Below are 23,104 nucleotides of genomic sequence, written 5' to 3' on the forward strand. Positions count from 1 at the left end.
GTTTACAGTCATCCTAAATATAAGAAAAGAAATCAAACCCACCAAAACCAGCTTTGAGGTGCTTTAATTAATTTTAAACAGAAAACATGATGGGGGGAGAGGGAGTAGGGGGAGCAACAGAAACAACCAAAAAACCCCAGTCTTAATTGCAAAGAAATCCTTTCATTTGTGGTGTTGTTCCTTCAGTTTTAGTAATATGCTTTCAGGCTCCTTGAAGGCAGATTTCTACCAAGCAGATTAATTTAAATGCCAAAACTTGTATGAGAGGTGGAGAGCACTGAAAGCAGTTAAAAAGTATATCAAAACACTATCACAATATTATTTTTTGTAACTTTGAGAGAGACACAATGCAAAACAAAATGCCAGGTGTATGTTCTGCAGTCTCAGGGTGCTAGTATATGCAATATAATTTTTCCCCTTTATAAACTGAGTAATAAGCTGCACCTGTGGATAGAAGAGTGTTTATTCTTCTGATGGAATCTATAACCCACTTAGCATTAAAGGGAAAAGGTTAATTCTGCTCAAAAACATGTTGTGTCCTTCAGTATCTGATTTTATGAACCATTCCATGGATAGTTGGTTTTAACAGTCCATTTATTTTTCTTCAAGTGCAGTTTTCGAAATTGAATATTTTGATACTTTCCCTGGAAGCAGATCGTATCAGACCCCCTGTGTGAGGGAAAATACAGAACCACAATAAGAACATCCAGTTAATACAAAAAAAGTCCAGAAAAATGACATACTGTCTGAAGCATGAAGATTATTAGATATGAAAAGACAGATGTTATAAAGAAAAATATTCATCAAGCATAGTACAAAACTATCTACTTCAGAATTTTTATACTGTTCCCTGAAGTATTTAATATTGGTCAGGAATCTCACAGATTCATGATGCCAGAAAGAAAAGCTCTGGGGCCATTCATCATTTGCCAGCAACCCATAAAAACTTGGGTAAACAGCAAGGAATGTAAGAATTAAGAGGTTATTTTAGTTTTGGATTTAGTAAACTTTCAAAAATAATCAGGGAGTTACAGCAAGATAGCACTCAAGAGAACTCATTCAATGCTTCAAATTGATAGGGGATCTCAAGGAAATCAGTAGCATGAACCAGTTCATCTATACATATGTCAACATAGAATAACCCTATGAAAGGAAAAGGAATTAGCAGTTTATTTCACTCCCAGTATATTTCTGTTTGTTATAAAGTTTACTAATAATATCAAATTAATGGGAAGCATGAATAATATATAAATCTCTAAAATAAAATAGCATATCACTTATTTAATAGAAAGGATGCAAATTCAGTGAAAGAGGAAGAAAATTATTTTAAGTAAGTTCCCTTGTTACAGATTTTAACATTCCCATTAAATTACAGCATCTCTATCATTCCCTAATAATCACTGGGAAATAGAGGTAATTATTTTACATTCCCTGGTTGCTTGTTGCTAAAGTCATTGGAAATGCAGTGTGGATGAATCTGACTTTTTATCCTATTTACACTACTGTTTATACTACAAGAGCCAGTGCTGTTTGGTTTGGGGTTTTTTAATGGACCATTTACCAACAGCATCATTAAATTAACACCATCATGAAAGGACGGATATCAAACCTAAGGTTGTATATCATAAGAAAGGCATCTTATGAGTTACATTTTCCTGTATTTGCTTTTTAAGGAGAAATGTGTGGTGCATGGCCTCTGTTTTTTCTGACTAGTCAATTTTTTATCATCAGGAAATAAAAGACGAGGATAAAAGAAATTGACTTGAAATAATCACCATATTATTACTGCTGCCAATAATTACAGCTACAAAGCTTTATACAACAGAATACTTATTTATGTGCTACACAGTTTCACTTAACCTTCTACTTCAGTGTTTTTCCCAGTAATATTGTTCATAATATCTCATTTTATTAGCTTCTTCTAAATAAAAAAAATTAGTTCTTTCTGGTTCTTTACGCAAGAAGGGCAGAAGACTTGCTAAACACCTCTCAAACTACTTCCTTTACAACTGGAAACACTTCATACATTCAGTGGACAAGCACTCCAACATTCTCTGTGTTCACCAAGACAAAAAAAAAAATTGAATAATTTAAATAATTATGAAGAATTTAAGAGGCATCAGATGAGAAATAAGTTGGTAATATGAATACATACTTTCAATATTCAAATCTGATTCATGTGCTTATATGCACACTCATAATTTAATAAAATTCAAGGTAAGGAAACAAGGCCATTAGCTGGTAAGCAACATTAATATCTGTCATTCCATATTCCCATACATCCTGCATTCACTGATACAACAGTGTCTTTTACTGTCACACACTTCAAGAATTAAAGGAAAGTTTTAAGTGGCATGGCGAAGTTTATCCATAAATAGCCACAACATTGCCTAGCTGTTTTTCTCCAAGCCTTCAAGAAAACGTCAAAAAGAACAAGGTTTTTTTCTATAACTTTTCAAAGTTTTCTCTTCTTATGCAGAAGGAAATCAAATGCCTAAAGACTTGCATGCCCTGTCTCAAGCTTTCCCATCAGCTGAGAATTTTTTTCTAAAATCATCACTAATCTGCAAATTGATTGGCTTGAAGTGCTTCCAGCAGAGAAATCTAAGTGCATGCATAATGCTCCAAACTTCCTTAGAAATAAGCAAAAGTGTTTTGAAGATTTCACAGTTAAATCCCAAGTTTGTCAAGCAGAAAATTTATTACTGCAATCTGTTCAGCATGTCGCATGGCACGCTGATCCTCACAGGGACCTCTGGATTCTATGATGGCATGTAGGCAGTAAGAGACTGGAGAATAAAAAAAAGCATCTTTGACAAAGGTGACTTAAACTTTAACAGTTTAATTCCAATAATAATTAAACAAATTCCACCCAAACTTTTTAAAAACAGAGAAAATTTAAGTTAGAGAAATTTTCTTATTCAAATATCACTACCATGAAAACAATGTGTCCTCAATGTTCTCAACATGAACATTCAGTTTGAAGAACAAACAGAATGAGGTTATTCCAAACTGAGCACAAAGATGGATACAAATGATTTCCCACCAAAAGCAGCTTCTCCATACATGAAGACCCTGTGGGAGACTCATGATGGAGCAGCCTGTTCCTGAAGGACTGAATCCCATGGAAAGGACCCACACTGGAGCAGTTTGTGAAGAAGTGCACCCCATGGCAAGGACTCACACTGGAGTAGTGGAGGACTGACTCCCATGGAAGGGACCCACATTGGAGCCTCCCATTCCCTGTCCTCCTGTGCTACTGACAGAGAGGAGGGAGAGAATTGGGATTAAAGTTAAGCCTGGAAAGAAGGGTGGGGTGAGAGGAAGGTTAAGATTTGTTTTTTATTTCTCATTATCCTACTCTGATTTGACTGTCAATAAATTAAACTGATTTCCCCTAGTTGAGTCTGTTTTGCCTGGGACAGTAGCTGCTGAATGATTTCTCCCTGTCCTTAGCTCGATCTATGAGCCTTTCCTTGTATTTTCTCTCCCCTGTCCAGCTGAGGAGTGACAGAACAGCTTTGGTGGGCACCAGGCATCCACCCAGTATCAATCCACCACACTGGGCTATACAGTCCATGCATTCCCATTGAAGTCATACTGATATAGAACAAAATATATCATTCTATCTGACTGGTTTTTTTCACTTAGTAAAATTTATGGAGTTTTCTCCATTTTACACTAAAGGCCTTCCTACATCTTTTACAAAGTAAAACATTCCATGGAAAGATCAAACTATAAATCACAGAGAGACCAGAAACTTCTAAAAGTGAAAAAGGTAGTGACTAAGAAAAAAAAACAAACCAACAAAATAACAGGAAATTATGTATACATATTATGAAAGAGTAACCAATTTGAAAAATAAAGCCCTGGCCTATTAATTGCTTTTCCTTTTTCTAATAGTTAGCTCAGAACAATCTTTAACTTAAACTGGAAAGCTACCAATTTTAAAACATTAACTAAGGAATTAATAAATGTTCTGCTAAACATCTTTTAAGGTGGTAAGTACTGAAGTCACCTCACTCTTCCATCTAGCCAGAAAAAATATTTAATATGAGGCAAAAACATTTTATACTTTTATAGGTTTAAATGATATTAACTATCCAACTGTACCATATAAATGTTATGATTTTGCCACTAAATATTTATCTAAATAGAAATAGTGGGAGAAAATTCTATGCTTATTTACTTCTAGGTATAAGACGACTTTATGTAAACTTCTTCCCGGAGTAATAAATTTGCTCCAATCTGAGTCATACTTTCCTCAATTTTTTAAGTACCCATAAGAGGAAGGAAAACCAGGACAAAGTTATTGGATGGGTTTGAGCTAGTTAAACTTTCTCAATATTTAAAAATCCTCCTACTGAGGTTAATTCTTAGCTCACTTTTTTATTCATTACTGACTCCCAAGGAAGGAAAAAAAATACTTTCATCACTTACATGGAATTTTTTAAAAAATACCTACAAAAGAATACACTTAAAACTGCTTTGACAAAGCTACATTTGAATAGAAATATAAATGAAAGCACACAGTAAATCTTATCAAAGGGCATAAGGACACCATATCCATGGATGAATTTGACAAGTCTGATCTATAACATATCCTACAAGAGTTTCTCTGGGGTGATGAATTTTTCTCTTCTTTTCACTTACCATATTCTTGGTTCACTAGTATACATTCACTGGACAACACTTAGAGTATTCCATTAAATATAAATACCGATCTACATTTCTACTATAAGCTCATTGTGGGAAAGGAAAGGTACAGCAGCATGAAAAGGTTATTTTGGAGCAGGGAGGGGGGAGGGAGAAAACTGAGAGAAAACAATGTAAAACTCTTTGGTTGAATACTCTATTAAAAATTACTGCCGTCTGTGCTAATACATTTCTGCCTTTGTAAAACTCCAAGTAATTCTTATGAAATATTTATCACTTAATACACACATAATAAAAAAAATTACTTAAGAGGGAATAGGAAAAAAGTGTACTATTTTACACAAAAAGAGACCCAATGCAACATATTGCTGCCAGCAAACTTACCAGTCGTCTTCTCTCCTCTTCAACAGCAATCAGGAGCCGAGCAAACTCTTTCAAGGACTGGGCTGAAATGAAAACAAAGAAAAAGAACGCTCTGTTTAAAATTAGATTTTAAGACCAGGTGAGTCAGTTATCTGGATTGAAGCTATAGTGATAAAATACTGTTCTTATATAGTATTTCACTAAAATTAGTAGCCATCAAATGAGGCACAAACTGAAGCAAGAGGTAGGTCAAGAGCAAAGAAAAAGAACCTGAGTCTTAAGAGGTACATGTATTTTAAAAATAAATTTTTAAATGGAATATGGCAAACTGATTTTTATGAAACATGCAAAGACCAGTCTCAAAAGAAAGAATTCTATTATCAGCCACAAAATTTACTTTAGCACACTAGAAGCAGAAAGAAAAATATTGAGGTTTTCCTATTAAGGTGCAGTAAAAAATATTTGCAAAAACAATGAAAAATACTCGGGTAAAAATTTGAAAGTCAACATTTTAGAAGAAATGCCAACTGTTTAGATTTAACAGCTCTTTGGCTTTACATTTTACAAGGACAAGCTCTCAGGTGACTCAAACAGATGACTGATTTATAAGCTTTGAATTCTGTTACAAGGGTGAGAAAATCTTTGCTCAAAACTGTTTTCAAATAGAAGTCAAAGGGCCAAAGCAAATGTCAATGGAAACATAAGGGAAGAATTAACCCATAAAAGAGGGTAAGAAAAAGGAAAAGATTCTGAAAGCTCTTAAGGCTTTATTCTCACGTATGTAAATCTCTCTAGAAAAGTCTCTCTTTGCATTTATATTACTTTCTGAAGGGTATATGGGTTATTCAGAATTCAGCATCACAGTTCCACAGACAAAAATGTCAGAGAAGAATCATGTAAAAAGAGCTAAGTATCTCTTTTTACTTTCTCCTGATACAACCAGCAGTAATTGCTACTAATGACAGGATGCTAGATTTCATGGTTTAAATCTCTGATCTCAGAATACAGATTCATAAATCCTAGTTCCTCACAATAAACTTGAGGTAATCTGAATAATTTTTGAATGAGGAAAAAAACCCCCTGGAAACAAAACTCATGGAATTTCTCAAAAGAACAGCTTTGAAAAAGCCTTCACAGTTAACCAACACACAGTGTTGAGGTTAAGCTAACCAAATTCATCTTCTTCGCTATTCTTCCATTTTCCTAAGTGTTTTTACAAAATATGTCAGTCTCCATTAACATGGCTTTATCACCTCTCAACTTCCCTGGAAGATTTAAGGAAATAAGTGCATTTTCTAGAAAGTACTGGAACACAGCAGATCCTTTAAGAGGGAAACAGTATCTGGCTTGCCTTAACTGCCTTGTCTGAGTGCACAAATTGCTACTTAGTTTTTGGACCATTCCTAAATAATTTTTATCCTTTATACCATCTGGACCTTGCAGAGGTCACCCTTGGATTTTCTTTGCTCTCTTTTAACTTTTACAGTTGAAGAACACTTTGCTGTTTGTTCCAATTTCTTCTGCAAGAACTTACATAGTCTATTTTTTGTACCTATAATGTTATACTTGCATATCTTGACCTCTAAGTCATTTTTTGCTGACAAATTCTTTATTCCCCCTTCTTATGAGCTCTTTGTTTAGTCCAAATACACCTGGTAAGTTAAATGTGCATCTAGTTGGGTCTTGAGTCTTTTCCTTTAATATTTTCCCCTGAGAACACAACCACCAGAAGATTGTTCACCACCAGAAGTTATGTCAATATTAGAACTTAGTTTGATATCCACTGAATTAACTCAATCTCTTAGAGTCCGTTTATACTGTTCATCAAAAAAACAAAAAACCAACAAACAAAAAACAGGTAAAGAAATAAGCTGATTACGTTACTGGTTACTGGTACTGATTATGTTACCAGTTACTGATTAGGTAACTGGTTATGTTACCTGACATGGAATCTGTAGAGCATTACATTCAAGAATATTGAGTATCCAATACAACACTCTAAAAACTAAATAAACAAAGAGCCAGACAGACATGGCTAAACTACGAGGAAGTGAGGAGAAAAAACTCAGCCAGTAAGAGAGGCATTTGATTTATATTCCTAATTTCAAGGCAGAACCAGAGGGGTTTTTAGTTTCAAAATCGAAACTTTTGTTTAGTATTCAAATAAATCCAGGTCAGTCAAAGAAAAAAAGCATATACAATATGTTCTGTAAGTCTGCAAATCAAGATTTTCCTCAATATTTAATACTAATATAAAGATGTATACACCAATATATAGGTGTATGTCACCTATACAGTGCCTCAGCTAAAGACTGAGAAGCTGTCTCCGTCTCCTCTTTCCCATTGACTCACCTTCGGGGGAATCATAAAGGTCAAAGTTTCACTAAGAACACAGAACCTACACTCTTCAGAAGCACTTAGGCAATCCATCTCCCTGATCTTAAAGACCTTCGTTGGAGAGACATCTTCACATCAATACTGACTACACCTCCGCTGCTCACTGTCCAACACCCAGGAAGCCATGCAATGTCTTTCCCCAGCTCAAAAGGTGTGCAGAGAGAATAGATGCATCATGTAATTCACACCACAGTGAAGGATGCACACCCAGGGTGACCCCACCAGTTCTTGTGTCCTGGCAACACCACTGCATACATGGAAAAAGACTTTACCTGCCCCAGCTCTCCTACAATACCCCTGAGTATCGCAGTACTATTCAGAAGTTATACATCCTTCTTCCCATACAACCTTCACTCAGGGTGGCCTCATTAAAAGGCAGTCTCTGTCCCTAGAGAAGTTCAGCTGTGCTAGAAGCCACAGCACGAGGGGGAAAGGGAAGGAAAGACAGTCCTTGTTCCAGTTTTCCCAGCATTCATTTTTCCTTTCTTTCTCCTCTCTTTTCCCACAGACCCCTCCGGTTGCAAACAAGTGACAACTCTGCCGGACCTCATTTTGGGGGTGGGCAGAGGGAGGGATGCTGAGGGCAGACCTCACCAAGGTGTCTCAGTCCTCCTGGGCAGCTCACCCACTGGGTACCGGGCACTCAGGTAAGCTGGGTAGGCGCGTCCTTCCCCTCCACAACTGGGCCCCCTGCCAGGATTTCAGCACAGACCCTAGGCACAGAGTACACACACATCTAACTCTGGATTCCCAGCTCTCAACAGAAAACAAACAAATACTACAACAATAATAATCTGAGGTGCTCTTACATAAAAAGATTAAACACAAAGATTTAGAAATTAGACTGACTTGTGTCAGATGCAGCTCATCGTCAAGACGCCTGGGCATTACATACCAGCCTCACAATCTTTTCTTACTAAGGCCACAATAATTTTTTCTCCCTCTCTTTTTTATCAGAATTGACACAGAAGAATTAAAGTGAACTTTGTAAATACAAAAGGGTATGGGGGAGGAAGAGTCAAGTATTTTACAAGAGAAAATGTCCTAGGAATGTGAAAAGAAATAAATTCTGAAACACATCAATAATATAAAGTACAATATGTAATCTAACTTTTATTAAATATGAAGATATTTTTAATTATTTTCAGAAAGAATTGTTGTTATTGGTGGGTCATTTTAAGAAAAACAAAGTGCTGACTCAACACTGTATTCTAAGTTATTAGGTGATATTAGCTTACAAAATCTCAACAGTTTTACAGTCTGCTTTTTATTTAAGGGCTACTACAAAAGGACTTGTAAGATACATTTGGCATCATGATAGAAATGATGCCTGTGAAAAGCAACACCCAACAGGTAAAAACCATTGTGTATATGTATCTGGCTGTACATTTGTGGTCTCATTCATCACAATCGCAACAGGTTGCCAGCTGTTCTCTTTGGAGTATTCCCAACCCAGCAATAATGTGCTGCAAAATTTCCCTTGATCAGGAGAAACGGCTCCTATTACTTTATTTACAAAAAACAAAGACCCACTCTCTATATTTTTAAATGAAAAAAGTCTTTTAATTAGTTTGCTTCATAAGGAAGCAAACTAACAGTACCAACAGCTTAAACTTTAACAGTGTACATCAACAATGCCTTTTTTTTTCCAAAATCCCTAGAATTTCAAACACATAGTACAACTCCACAAACAACTACACTAACACAATCAAAAGTGAACTGAAATTTGATGTATGATTAAGTGAATGAGGGAGAAGTGAAAAGGATAAAAATGCATTTATCTGAATTTATGGAATGCATTATTAAAAATACAACTCATTTATGCTCTAGTAATCTGGTTTACTGCACTAAAATCAACCCAGTGGTCCCTAGGAAAAAAACATGTATGTAACAAACCTTATGAAGTTTTTGCTATATGCTTGTGTAGAGAATGTATCACCTTAAAACAGCATGTCTACAGATATTATTGAAGCTACTCTATCAATCATTAACTTAATATTAAAGTGTACAGTGTTATACTGTACTACTAAATGTTACACACAATAGGTATGATATCATGTACATTTAATGAGAAAAGGAAAACAAAGTGTATGACACATACAGTAGTTTAAACGTGACCAATACTGCACTCAAAGACATAAAACCAAGTTTGGAAGGTAATGTTCAACCTAAGATAGACTGGAAAGTTACTGTGGAAGACAATAAAATTTAATGTTCTTTTCTGTGCAATAGACTGTTGGCTTAATTTTTATTTATACATGCAGCCTTAAACAATGCATAGGCATTTTTTAAATACTCTACACAAAACAACATTTTATAGCAATATGAGCAGATACCACCACCATCTTCTGATGACAGAAATATGTCATTTGTTCTTATGACACCATGCTGTATGAAAGACAAAAATGTGCAAGACTGTCATCCTTGTATCTTTCTGATGTGACTGAGAAAACGCCAGGAGTGCACTGCACATTGCTCCCAGTACGCTTTGGCAGGAAGGTCAGTCAAGTACACCCTCCAGAAGTGGTCATATCTAGCAGAGATGTGGTACAGCAGGTTCTGAATTCATGCTTGAGCATGAACTTCAACTAAAGTCTTCAAGGGAGTTTTTCCCAGTTAGTAACACATTAGTGAATCAGAATTCAAGATGGACCAATGGCCCATAAGGAAATTTTCTAAGGTTTAACACTCATTTACTAGACTTCAGTGAGAAAGCAAAATAAATGTAAGATCCATGAAGGCTGGGAGAAGAGACTATCCTCTCCAATCCTGAAACTAAAGTAAACATATCATTAAATAGTTGTTAATTCACAGTTATATTTCCAGAGCTTTTAATGACTAGCATTATTTGCAGCCACAAATGCTGTTTCGAGCAGTTTTTCAAAAAATCACAACATCAAATAAAATTTCCATTCTTCTTTCTGTGCCTTTAAGCCATACTGAAAAAGTAGAGAAGGTGGGGGGGGGGGGGGGGAGGGACAGTAGGTAGGACAAGAGTAGCAACAGATGGCTTCCTAATCAGACAGAAAAATCAAAAAATTGAGATTAACACGGACAGGCCACAACAGGTAGGAACAGACAATAATCTGCTTTCTTGGTACTTTCTACCTGAGTAGAATTGTGAATGTCATAAAAGCCACATAGGATCTGTAGTGTCTATTGGAAGGTAACTAAACTGGATATCTCAAAGTATCAGATTGCAAGTTTTCAAATGCCAAAATGTAAATGCAAAGGAAGACTGTCTCAAAAGAAGACTCCCAAAGCCTGCCATTCTCTTTGTCTTTCAATACATGGTCTATGAATTTAAATAGAGCCTTATCTTATACAACAGAGGTTTCCCTTACCACTGTCACAACCTGGAAGAATTGTTAATGATTCTTTTCTTCCTTTTTTTCCTACCGCATTCAGCCCATAAAACATTAAAAGTGTACAATTATCTACAACTTTAAATGGAATTAACGTTTAGCCCAATGGGAACAAACTGAAGGATCAACACTTTAGTCTACAAACTGAAACAAAGAATAATTTGTGCTAATTGTACAAAACATGTCAAATGTACTTTAAGCTGAGTATTGGTGTCAAAGCATTTTATAACTAGTGTTGACTGGGCTTGAGTATTGCTGTAGGATGATTGAAAAAACAGTAGTGTAAGGCAACTACGACACAGTCCTACAAAAAACAGCTGTTGTTTTTATTTCTAAACCACTTTTTCAGAAAAGCTGTATTTGCATAAGTAAATGTATGTCTGATAAATCTTCCCAATTATTGCTCAGGTTTTAATTTTTCTTTAGCTGCTGCTATTTCTTCTGCTACTTCTACCCTCACTTTCCAAGTGGCACCATTTTTGGAGAAACTTCAGCTTGGGAAACTGAGCTCAGTGCCATAAGTAATATTTACTGAGAAAGCAGAAGAGAAGAAAAAATAGGAGAGGAGTGCAGAATTTTAAACCATTGTTTTTCTTACCTATTAAAATCTTACCTATTAAAACCATTAAAATCTTCTTACCTATTTTGTCCTCTTCTGAGTTTCATTCCCAAGATATTAGAGGAAACAGAGTAACTGTTTTCTTTTGTTAAGGTTTAAGGTAATATTGCTTAGATATTTATGTAAATTCCAGTTTCTAAGCTCACAGCATGACAGATAGGTTTTACTTTTAAGCTGAGTGTCAGTGTCAAAAGATAAATTATGCTAGAAGATTCCATTATGGAAAAAGAAGTGAGAATAGCAAGATAATGGTTCATTTCTTCATGGAGTTTCAATCTCATTTAAATTTGGAAAATTAAGATTAGATGTGCTGCCTTATCCTCCCCATTTGGTTTCTCTTACTTCCCTAATCTGCATATCAGGTTTTATGGATCTGTAATAAGGACCTCATGCATTCCTGTTGTCTGTGTTTACATTTACCACAACCTCCACAAGAACAGTAAAAAAAACCCACCTATTTGTACCTTCCTATGATACAATGAAATGTACTTCTGGTAGTAAAAGACACAGGCTGAAACAAAGATTCAAGTGTAGAGGTTTTAAAATTACATGGATGTACCCCAAGGCAGAAATACATTCTCAAAGTGACAATTTCTGCCAGCAGACAGTCGTTTAAATTCACAGCCCAAATAACCATAAATTTCCTTGAAGACTTCCATCATGGAAAGGTACACAAAGGTAGAGACAACTCTGTCTGGTCTATATTGCTCTTGTGATAGAATCAAGACATTCTTAGAGCAAACAAAATGAAGTCATTTCGGACTGAATAAACAAACATTATTATTATTTGCTCCATAATTTATCTGGTAAGTAAACTCTGCAAGGGCTTAATCCAGTGCTTTTTTTTATCAATTAGCACCATGATCTTTCAGATTTTGAAGCAATTTCTACCTAATCCAGATTTTAAACTTTCAGCTCTGATGAACTAAAAATTAAAAAAAAAAAAAAAAAAAATCGATCCAATTTCAAGGATGGTTTGTCCTGACTTAACACAGACAAGCCCATAAGAAAAATAAATAGTAACTATTGCTGTAAGAGTTAGATCCTCCCAGGGAGTACAACTTCCAGCAGTCATTTTGTTTCCTGTGGCAATTCCCTCCTTGAACTGTGAGAAAAGGTATTTTGCCTATTTTTTCAGTTACTGAAAATGTGTGCTGTCTTACAAAAGTAAATCCAAATTTGCCAAACAAATCCATTATACATCAGGAAGGAAAAGCATAACAGCAGAGAGATAGAGATGAAAAATGCCTGGTTTAAAGCTCCTGCAAAGAAATTATACGAATGAACAAGCAAGAAAAATGACAAATTTAAGACTTTTATGCCCAAATTTATGCTTCAAGGACTATGTATTGTTTTCCAAATATGATCACATCTTCGACTACATCCTGGCAAGCAGAGAATTTTATCAGAGCACAGCCACTGAAATACATGTAACTAAAAGTAAACAAACACCAAGTTTTCTCTCTACTGCATTTGAGTTAAAGCATTGTAAACTCGGAGTAAATTAAGTGGTATTTCGAGCTCCACATCATAATTTGGAGTGTATTGGCTCTCTGCAGTATTAGGACAGAGAGACGGTTGTAAGTGCTCAAAGTTCCCCATGAAGACAAAACCAACAGTGAAACTATCACAGATTCAGTAACAGTCTCCCTGCTCGACCTCCCCTGTTTTATGGCATTTGATCCCTGTCTGTTTTCAGGCAGTGTTCCCCATGAACAGACATTTTTAAGCCCTTCATTTGCTAGCCATATACCAGGCACAAGCATTTGGGTTTTGTCACACTGTAAAGGCAACACAAACCAGCAGAAGAGGCCAGCAATTCCACAGTAACGACGGCACCTCCTGTCTGAGCACAATACACGTGTGCCTCACAGTGCAGGCCAGCATGAAAACCATAAAAGGCAGCAAATCAAGATCTGAGCTTAATCAAGCCCAAAGCTTTGTAAGATGTGTTTGCAAGGACAGTATAACAAGTACATACCATATGAGGCAACTGGAATTTCAAACCAAAAGTATTTTCATTTTGCAAAACTTTAAGAGCAAATATATCAAGGTATTTTATGAAGTTTTTTTCCTAAACATGTGTAAAGCATAAAATGTAGGGCCGCTATTAGAAGTAAAAATCCTTTTACCATTAGAGAATTTTATTGAAACAAACCTTCGTCAGGGTAACTACCTAAATCGAGTTACAAACAGTATGATATTTGAGAATTCTTTGCTATAAAAAGTAGCTATCATGTCACAAATATTTAAACATACAAATACAAGTCTTGTACAAAAGTTAAAACAATGCTTTGAGCCAAGACATTTACACTTTCCACTCCACTCCTTTTCAACAGAAGTCTACACAAAAAGCTACACATTTATCTACAAACTAAGAAAATTTGCAAGAATGTCAGGTTATCCTAAATACCGAAATTCACTGTCAGTACTTGTCAAAACACAATACTTGGAGAGATAACCTGAAGACATGCAATGTTACACAATTTAAATACATCGAATTACTTGACATAATATCAGTAAATTGCCATGCAGAACCTCACAAAACAAGTACAAGTAGAAAAATTCTAAATGGATCAAGCAAGGGCAAAACATTTCATAGAGTGCTGGAAGATTTTTAAAGTTTTTAATAGCTGTCTATCCCACAGCATGTGGGAACAACAATAAGAATAAAACCCAAACAAACCCACACCCAACAATTATTCAACTACCACCACTACACTTTTAACAGTTTGTTAAAAATACAGCTGCAATGTATCTACCCTGTATTAGTGTCCTACTGTATTTATAAAAGAAATACATATTTTGAAAAGATATAATTCTATTTGGAAATTTATTTATCTTCTGTAGCATGGATTCTGTAGCAGGGATGTGCTAGAAAAAGTCCACTCTAGACTCTATTGCTATAGCACCTCTCCCAAAAAATGGCATCCTTGAAATGACAGGAGAAACATTTTAAATCATCTAAGTAATTTCTTCAATTTCCTTAGGAACATGGGACTGAAGGATCTCCCAGGACATCACTTGCTCTCACAGAACATTATATCAAAACCTTTCTACAACTTAGTAACACTTTTCTTGTCTCTCCTCTTTCTTCTACTCTTCTGAGAAGGGGTGGAGGCTTTCGGGACTAGTCACAAGAAATATTCTATTTTTGCCATGCTCTCATATAATAAAGAGATAATGGTTTTAGATAAGTGTATCTCTACGCCACTAAAAATGGAGTTTTACATTATTGTATCTGCAAAAGAGAAATCAGCCTCTATTTCCACCTGATGGAGCCACATGCAGAGAAGTCCTGGGGCTGAGCTCCACAGTTGCAGAATTCAGCAAGGTGTAGGGAACAATATTCAGTACATTATGTTTTGTCCAACAGGTAAGAAGTGATCTTAAAGTGCTTCTGGAAACCTACTTTGAAACAACAGCGGCTTGAATAGGCCCCTATTAAAAAATAACAACGTAACTTCCTATACCATAGAAGTTCATTTAATCCAATTAATCTTTACCTCAACTGAATTAACCATTAACCTTTGACTTGCACAGGTCCAGCTTCTCCAGAGTTGACTGATATCCTACTGTTAGACTAAGAACACCTCCAAAAAACCATGGTATATTCAGAAATAGGTCTTTTCAAAGGTAGGTTCTGGTTAAATCAGATTTCAATCCTCTCCTGCTCTCCCCTCCACCCCCTTAAGAAGAACTCTGATATAAATTGACTATGAATGCAAATCTTTCATTCTAAGAGGAGAATTGCTACTTCAAGCTCAAGTTTTTTCAATGATTAAATAACAAGACAATGTGGGAAACAACCACTGGGCAACATACATTGTTAAGCTGCAAAAGTAATATTCAATCATAGCATTCCATCAACAAAGGAGTTAGAAGTAATTATGACTACATTTCAGGTTTGCCAATCCCCAATTCTTCAGAGGCACATCCATACTTTAAATTAAGGAAAAAACCCTGATATTTCAATCTTTCCAGCTGTACAAACCTTATCTGTGTGTGTGGCTCTTTGCGGGTGCTGAAAAAGGGGAAGTAAAAGGAAAAGCAATATATTCAGAATGCATCTGAGAATCATTAATACTGTTTTTCTGATTTGTAAAATTTGGTGCATTTATTGCTTGAATGGTAAAACAGTTTAATTAGGAAAAATATTACCAAATACTTCAACAGATGTTAGGTTTGCCATAATTACTTTGTTGAATTTAGGCCTACAAAGGGATCAAGAACTTCCTGTGCTTAAAACTCTAATCCTTCACCTTACTTGCTCAAACCTAAAGACAAATATCTCAAAGGTGAGTTGACCAAACCACTACCAGTTTTTGAAAATGAGTTCCTATTGCTCAAGAGGTAACTTGGTAACTTGACAGCTCTAAAGTGTTATGTATTATACACAGCAACAGTACGAATCAGTTATTTTCAAAACAAATCTGTAAAGCAATTCTCTAGTCCTCAGATTGTCTCCTCACAGGTATTCATACTTTCACTGGAATGACCAACTCTAGAAATAATGGAGCTAAGTGACAAAGGAGTGAAAAAGAGGTATATTCAAGGCATGGAATAAGGGCAATAAAGTAGAATACACCTATAAGAATCCAGAAGATCAAAGTATTAATGAAGGACACAAAAGCTACTTCATCTTGATCTGTGAGTGGTATGGATTTGTCCATTCATCTAGTCAGCTGTTCAAATGTTTCCTCATTTTAACTCCTTAGCAGAATGCACCAGACAACCAAAGTTATTGCTGTCCATTGCCTGCCTCGATCTCTTTCTGTGAACAGCATGTGCTCCAAGGCAAGTGGCATCAGAGACGTCACAGTTTGCAGTCCAATACAATAAAATGAACTAACATGAATTTCAGACTGCCTTAGCACACCAGTATGCAAACTGCAGTGATTCGGGGGAGCTCCTACTTCACATTCAGCTGCTCTTGACACAGAAGAAGGGTAGGACAGACAGGAGTGCAGCAACTGCATCAACCACATCAATCTAATTTTTTTCATTTGAATATTCATTTTACGGTAAACAGGAAATGGAGCATGCAAATTCAAACAACCTTCTGATAGGTATCAGAGAGGAAGAGAAAAACAAGGACTGTGTTGTTGATCTTATTTTACCTTTTCCTCCTGAACAGATGAAGGCCTATTGCAACCTTATTTTATTTCCTGCTTTGTCAATCTCATTTGACCTTCCAAAGCAAGGACAAGAGCTCTGGGCTGGACCAACAGAATGACAGCCTTCACTTTCTGATGCAGATGTTGTTTTGAAGCCTTGATGGGATCCCAGTACTAGCATAAAATCACTCATTTCTTAGAGTCAAGAAACAATAGTGTTCCGGAAACAGGTGACATTTGTTTAAATTGTCAAATATGCAACAGGGATAAAAAAAAAAAAAAAAGGTAGGAACACGAATAACAGATTTTAAACAAACCCTTTAGGCATTTCACACCCTGTTTGTGCTGAGATCCTCCCATAATTTGTTACTGTTTAACTTTTGTAGATAAAAATAGTCCAATAGCAGTACCAAAGAAGCCTGTCCTGTGATCTGACAAATAGCTTATGCAAAGTTGCTTTGAAAGTCACCTAAAAAGTTAATTTTAGAATTCATTCTTCCAACTAGAGGAAAAAGAGCTAGCAAATCGAAGAAGGTAATTACTGTGGAAAAACAGCATCCAATCTTTCTATGCAAATTCACTCTCCATTGTAAATAGCTTTCTAGTCTAATTCAGGACTCAACCCTTCCCCACCCATCTAAAATAAAAACACCTTTTGTAAAAACACTTGTCTCTAATATGTTCCACAAGGTCAACAAGCTCAAGCACTAGAAATGTTATTTGGATGATGCCTGTGCTAAAAAAATCCACCCCTGGAACTCTACCCTCAAGGTGGTGGCAAGATCCTCTTCTTTCTTTGACTGGATAAGGCAGTACAGACCTGACATGCTGGAATTAATTTTAGACTCATTTGGTATTTGGTAATTCCATTCAGAAACCCATTTACAAATGGGAATTCAGTACAAAGGAGGTAGAATATCAACCCCAAGAAGAACTTTATTGAACATCAAAGCTAACTTCAAGTGATTAAGGAGATAACCTGCAAGAAATCCAAGTGATTCAGACCGTAGGTGGCAATTAATAAAAAATTCAGAAAGAGCCAGGCAAATTCAAGAAGCCATTACATGCCACAAAAGCTAATAGCTTGAAATCATGAGTAGCCTGACCACTACCTTCTCAGATTCCCGATTAAACTCCAAAAGACAGTGTCTTAACTTGGAGACTGCAATGTCCAGATTGATTGTCAAGATTTCTCTCCAAACATTGTAGGCAGGCCTAAAGCTCCAACAGAATTTTTTTGTTGTTTTAAATTTATTTAAATAGAGCATTGTATGTACAAGCTTGTACCATTAAAAATGGGAATTTGGGACCTCAATGTCAATTAAATTTTCACATTGTTACAAAAGATGGGGGAAAGGAAACTGAATTTTTTTTCTCTTTTTTTTGTGTAGTTTTATATACATATTTCCCAGGACAGCAGGACAGATCTCTTTGCTACTTTGAATTACAGGATGCTTGTCCTCTAACAGGCTCTCCAAGAAGGCAAAGTAAATGCTGACTGAAAAGCATTGTGCATGTGGATGCTCACTACAGGAAAACAAGACGACTGAGCTTCTGGCATCATTGCTCAACTCAAACAAGAGAGCCTTAAAAACACAGCATTGGATTCTAACAAACAACTACTATTTACATTTTGCATTTGTTTGTTTTTAAGTTCTCTCCAGTACATTTTAGTTGATTTGACCTAACTGCTGTACACAACATAATTGCTGAGTATGAGCTAGCAGTTCTGTAGATGGTTAGCTGCTAGCAATTTAACAATCCCATGAACAACCTGAGGTGTGAGTCAGCAAAGATCACATGAGCCACAGTTGCTAGCAGCAAGAGAAGAATTCAGTTTCCACAAGAAAAGATAACATGTTTTAGAACTTTTGACCTATCCTTTGTGGCTCAATTAACAATGATTTCATAGATCGTCATAATACTATTACATTCTTAAATTAAGCATCTGATGCTGCCTGAAACATCTGTCATAATATATTCTCTTCAGGAAAAAAAAAAAAATTCAAAACCAGCAGTGACAGAGTGAATTACACATGCCTTTCAGTCCTTTTTTCTAAACAGCACATGCTAATAAAAACCAGATACTAAGATAAAATGCCAGAATATCAGAATGTATGTGTTTGCCTTGTCTGCTTTTGATTCTGAGCATGGTCTTATAATGTTAATATTAGATCTCACTGATACATAATTAGCTATAACACAAAATAGAAACAAACTTGTTAAAGGCACAAGCCAGAATTCCACTGAGTTAATAATATTTATTGTTTTCATCTCTAGCAGCCACAATCCAGACAACACAAACAGAATGAAAGAGGATCAAAACAGGGAGTTTCCTGGGGAACGATCCAGGTGACACAAGTTGGATAATACTAAGAGGAGCTGGGCAAACCTTCTCCTTGCAAAATTTATTCCTGCACAGTGTATACTGAAGAAAATGAAAATGAAAAATACATGATTATTAAAAACATAGTTTTTGCACCCGTCTCATCTGTGTAACATTCCAAGTTACCTATAAGGTTTGAAACATGAAAAAATCATGCATCTATTTTACACAGAATTCTCACTGGGCACGAGAAATGACTGATCTCCTTTACATTCACTGTCAATCTGAAGTTTTGTGCAACATATTATTTGCAAAGAGGGGTGAGAGTAACTGTGCACAGGGTGATGTGTCTAAAAAGAGCAAATGGCAAAGTGTAAGCAAGTCTTGGTATTTCAGTCTGAGGAAAGCACAATTGTTAGGTGAGGGAAGCAACAGAGTAAGGGTAAGTTATATCCAATCTTCATTACTATGCCTTTTTAGTATTAATCATTCGCTGTCATTTGTCATGTTATTTTTGCTTTGAAGCTGCTACTTCTGCAAAACTTTTCAAGTGCACAAAAAACAATTATAGGTTGGCTAAATCACATGCAACTGGAGCTAATAACCATGATCTGCTATCAAACAGTATGGCCTATGCATTTCTGCAGATCACATGCTTCCACATGCATTTCAAAACAGAGAGAGAAAGAAACAACACTAGCAATTGTTGCTAGCTGGTTTACTTTTTAATGAGAAAAGCTAGTAAAGCTGGCGAGCACTGTTTCTCAAACCAAATGTGCTGGCAAAAAACTGAAAAAGCTTTTTATAGCATAAATCCTTTGATGTTCACAGTTAAAAAAAAAAAAAAAAAAAAAAAAGAAAAAAAAATCAAGAAGAAGCCAGTCTGCTTACCCAAGAAAGTCAGAGGAATTGCTTCCAACTCATGCATAAAATGATGCTAAACTGGGCATGGTATATCTGAAAGTGGCTATGTAGATAAATCTGGGTAACTCGCAACAACATGGAAAGACTATCTAAAATGCATTATACAGCCACACAGATTTTTTTTGTCAAAGAAGAATACTTCTATGGAAGAATTAAACATTTGTAAATAAAAAGTAAGAAATCATCAAAATTAGAATTAAAATATAGGAATTAAAACAAAAAAATAGATCACTGGATTCAATAACAGATGGATTAAAATAAATATTAAGAGCACAACCACAATTTTGTTTACATGGAGTGTGTCATAGAGCTTAACTAAAACTACTTCTCATCTATTCTGTGTAAAGGGCTTATTGGAATAGATGAGTTGTATCAAGAGACCAACTAAAAAGGCACAAGTTACAGGAAATGCAAATAAAACTGCTGTTATTAGATCTCAGGTTGGGGAAAAAAAAGTAAAAAACTTATGTTGTGCTCAGTTACTAAACAGAGACCTCCAACTCTAGTATTGCCTCAAAACAAGTTAATGAAGCTATCAACTCAGTTTCAAATATTTATTACTGGTAAGAAAAAAAAGGGAAAAAACCCACTTAAATCACTCATATTTAATTCTGAAAAAAGATGAAACTTTTCTTTAAATAATCACATCTTGACAGAAGTCTTATTCAGTGGGTGAATTTCCAATGGTAAGGTGGATAAGGGTGTATTTTCAATGCTAAGCTTGAAATACAAATGTAGTCCCTATATTAAGCCCCTACGTATATGGTGTTTTATTACAAAACTTATCGAGTCAGAGTATCACTGCACACTGAAGTAGAACTTCCCAGTGGTCTGCTCAGTTTTAGACATTCTTAAAAAAAGGAGGTGAAGGCAGAAGGAGGTACAGAGAAGGATTCACCTATACAAAGCTGTCTTTGATGATAAGCAAACATCTAGCTTGTTGGGGCATTTTAAAGATACGGATAAATTCTAGGTTACTGCTCTAGGGAGATTAAAAATTGAGTCTTACCCTATAAAAGCACACAGTATCATTCAAGCTCTGTTAGACTTGAATTTGATTTCTGTCAGTTTACCTTTTACTCTTACAAACTTCTTTGATGTACATGACAATCCATCAGGCCAGTGGTGCTTTAGAAGCTAGAAATCCCTTCTTTGAAGCTTTAAGTGAAATAAATCAGCTGTCAAACTTCATGAACTCTGTTTTTTTCCTAAATAGTTTTAAATGTCTGTTTAATGTCCAAACAATAAAATATCTTTTCTTTGCTACAATCAGGTTACAAGTAAAATGAACGTTGTCATTGTCCTCAGTCACCTCATTTTAAATGTAAAACTCTATTTCTTTAAACAAGTTATTGACCAAATCTATGACATATAACTGAGACACTGCAGATTTAGTTTAAAAATATGTACAACATAACTTTAACAGACAAGAAATAATATGTAGAATGCCAAAGAGTACATACACCATTTCTTTGCCTCTTTCCAAGCTTGATACTCTTCAAGAATGTATGCGGTTTTATACCTGAGTAGCAGCAGCTCAGTGATTTCACTACCCTAGTTTTACATGTCAGTAAAATTAAACCTCCTCTCCCTCTGCCTTGCCAAAAGCTAGTGGGCAACAGTGAGACAGTGACCAAATACTAGTCATCCGTGATGACAGTTTTCTGACTATGGCAATGTCGTAGGGTGAGGATGAGGCAAACCTTGCAGGTGAAAACAACCAGATTTTGTGTCCAATAGCTCAGTCAAGAAAAGGAAAATTTGATGAGAAAGGAGACTTGAAATTAGATTATAAGAAGAGATATACTCAGTGTGGTGGGTTGACCTTAGTTAGACGTCAGGTGGCCACCCAGCCACTCTATCGCTCCCCTTCTCAGCCAGACAGGGGAGAGAGTAAGATGGAAAACAACTCGTGGGTATGGATAAGGCAGTTTATTAAAGCTGAAGCTAGGGGAAAGCTTGTGCATGCAAAAGCAAAGCGAAAGATAACAAGGTTTATTCTCTACTTCCCATCAGCAGCAATGGTCAGCCACTCCCGAGAAGCAGGGCTTCAGCACGCGTGACGGTTCCTCAGCAGGCAGCCATTGGAGACAGTGAATGCCCACCCTCCTGCTCCTTGCCTTAGCTTTTGTATCTGAGCTGATGTCATATGGTTGTCAGAGACTGAAATAGTTGATGATTTATGCATTCTCAGGCTCTTGACACCTCTGCTGGGCGCTTAGTAGGTGCGAAGTCCTGAAAACAACAACTGACCTTGGGCTATTGACACCTCTGCTGGGCGCTTAGTAGGTACACTGTCCTGAAAACAACAACTGGGAAGAGACCTCTGATAGTCCATGAGAGCCCATCCCCCCCGGCCAGTCGGGAAAAGGGCGGGAACCAGGCGAGACAAAAAAGACAATGTGCCTCTGGAGGACTAAGCCCAAAAAAGGGAGAAACAACCCCTCATGCCAGGGAGGCGCCAGAGCATATAAACTGGCTAGGTGACTTTGGGAATTTGGGAGTTCTTCTCCCCCACCGCCTGCGAATCAAGACCATCACTCTCAAGCATCGCTGGACCCCGTGGGCGGTGACTATGGACATCTGTCTACTCTCAGCTTTTCTTTCCCTTACTCTCCCTGGCTCTTATCCTGCCTCTCTCTCTCCTATGCATTTTTTTTTCTCCTCCCCAGAAAGGTTATGACAGCACCCAAAGGTGTTAGTTTACCTATTGATTATGACAGCACCCAAAATGTTAACCTATCTGTTGATACAAAACTGTTAAAATAAATCTTATTAACTTACCTGTTGATACAAAACTGTTGAAATAAATCTTATATATTTTCATACACCGATTATTTAGTGTCGCTTCGCTTTAATCCACCCCAAAGGAATTTTTGATAAAACCTGAGTTACCCCCCCCCCCCCTCTTTTCCTGGGGCGGGTCGTAACAATGGTATGGAATATTCCTTTGGTTAATTTGGGTCAGCTGGCCTACTTGTGTCCCCTCCCAGGACCTTGCCCTCAACTAAGGAAGGAATGTTACAGCACTGATGCTGTGCTCAGCAGTAGCCAAAACACCAGTGTGTTATCAACACCCTTCTAGCTACCAATGTAAAGCACAGCACTGTAAGGGCTATATGGAGAAATGAACTCCAGCTCAGCCAGACCCAACACAACCTGAAAAAGGCTAAATCCAAGTTTCCTCTCTGCATTACATAGAACTTTTTTTAAAATTGCTAACAAGCTCTACGTTCCCTCTTGTACTGCCAAATAAGTTATTTTTAGAAGCCACTACTCTTTAAGAACCATGTTACTTCCTCTCAGATGTTTTGGCAGACACATGGGGGCCATGTGG

General features: G+C 36.4%; 1 protein-coding gene across 2 annotated transcripts in view; it reads right to left on the minus strand.

Annotated features, from left to right (window-relative positions):
* Positions 1-23,104, minus strand: part of ARHGAP42 (Rho GTPase activating protein 42) — a 148,940-nt gene that overhangs the window by 89,918 nt on the left and 35,918 nt on the right. For both annotated transcript variants that reach the window (XM_051780180.1, XM_051780179.1), the window contains exon 3: positions 5,041-5,102. In XM_051780180.1, the coding sequence (XP_051636140.1) occupies positions 5,041-5,102 (62 nt within the window). The remainder of the gene's footprint in view (positions 1-5,040; positions 5,103-23,104) is intronic.

This window comes from Manacus candei, unplaced genomic scaffold (assembly GCF_025592945.1).
Source record: "Manacus candei isolate 608988 ecotype Guabito, Panama unplaced genomic scaffold, ASM2559294v1 h1tg000014l, whole genome shotgun sequence".
Taxonomy (NCBI): Eukaryota; Metazoa; Chordata; class Aves; order Passeriformes; family Pipridae; genus Manacus; species Manacus candei.